This window comes from Bison bison, unplaced genomic scaffold, assembly GCF_000754665.1.
Source record: "Bison bison bison isolate TAMUID 2011002044 unplaced genomic scaffold, Bison_UMD1.0 scf7180017864053, whole genome shotgun sequence".
In the NCBI taxonomy this organism is placed as follows: domain Eukaryota; kingdom Metazoa; phylum Chordata; class Mammalia; order Artiodactyla; family Bovidae; genus Bison; species Bison bison.
Genome location: NW_011494625.1, coordinates 2,010,526 through 2,010,831, shown reverse-complemented (window position 1 = coordinate 2,010,831; position 306 = coordinate 2,010,526). Strand labels below are relative to the sequence as shown.

General features: G+C 74.5%; 1 protein-coding gene across 1 annotated transcript in view; it reads right to left on the bottom strand.

The window, feature by feature from the left end:
• Window positions 1-306, bottom strand: part of RREB1 (ras responsive element binding protein 1) — a 113,427-nt gene that overhangs the window by 9,563 nt on the left and 103,558 nt on the right. Inside the window, exon 16 of the mRNA XM_010835882.1 lies at window positions 5-306. Within this exon, the coding sequence (XP_010834184.1) occupies window positions 5-306 (302 nt within the window). The remainder of the gene's footprint in view (window positions 1-4) is intronic.

The window sequence follows — 306 nt, the reverse complement described above, 5'->3', positions numbered from 1 at the left end:
GGGCCCTCCCCGTCCCCGTCCGCGTCCGAGGGGCCCTCGGCTGCCTCGCTCTGCTTCTCCGCCTCGGCCGGGGGCTCAGGGGCGGGGGGCTCAGGGTCAGCCGGGTGCGGCCCCTCGTGCTCCCGGGGGGGCGCGCTCTCGTCACCGGGCTCCTCGCGGTCGTGGGCCTTGCGGTGGCGGCTGAGGGTCGTGAGGAACTTGAAGCTCTTGCCGCACACGTGGCAGGTGTGCTTGTGGTCCTGCGCGCCCGCCTCGCCCTCGGCCAGCTTGAAGCCCATCAGCGTGCTGGCGAGGTTGAGGTCCAGG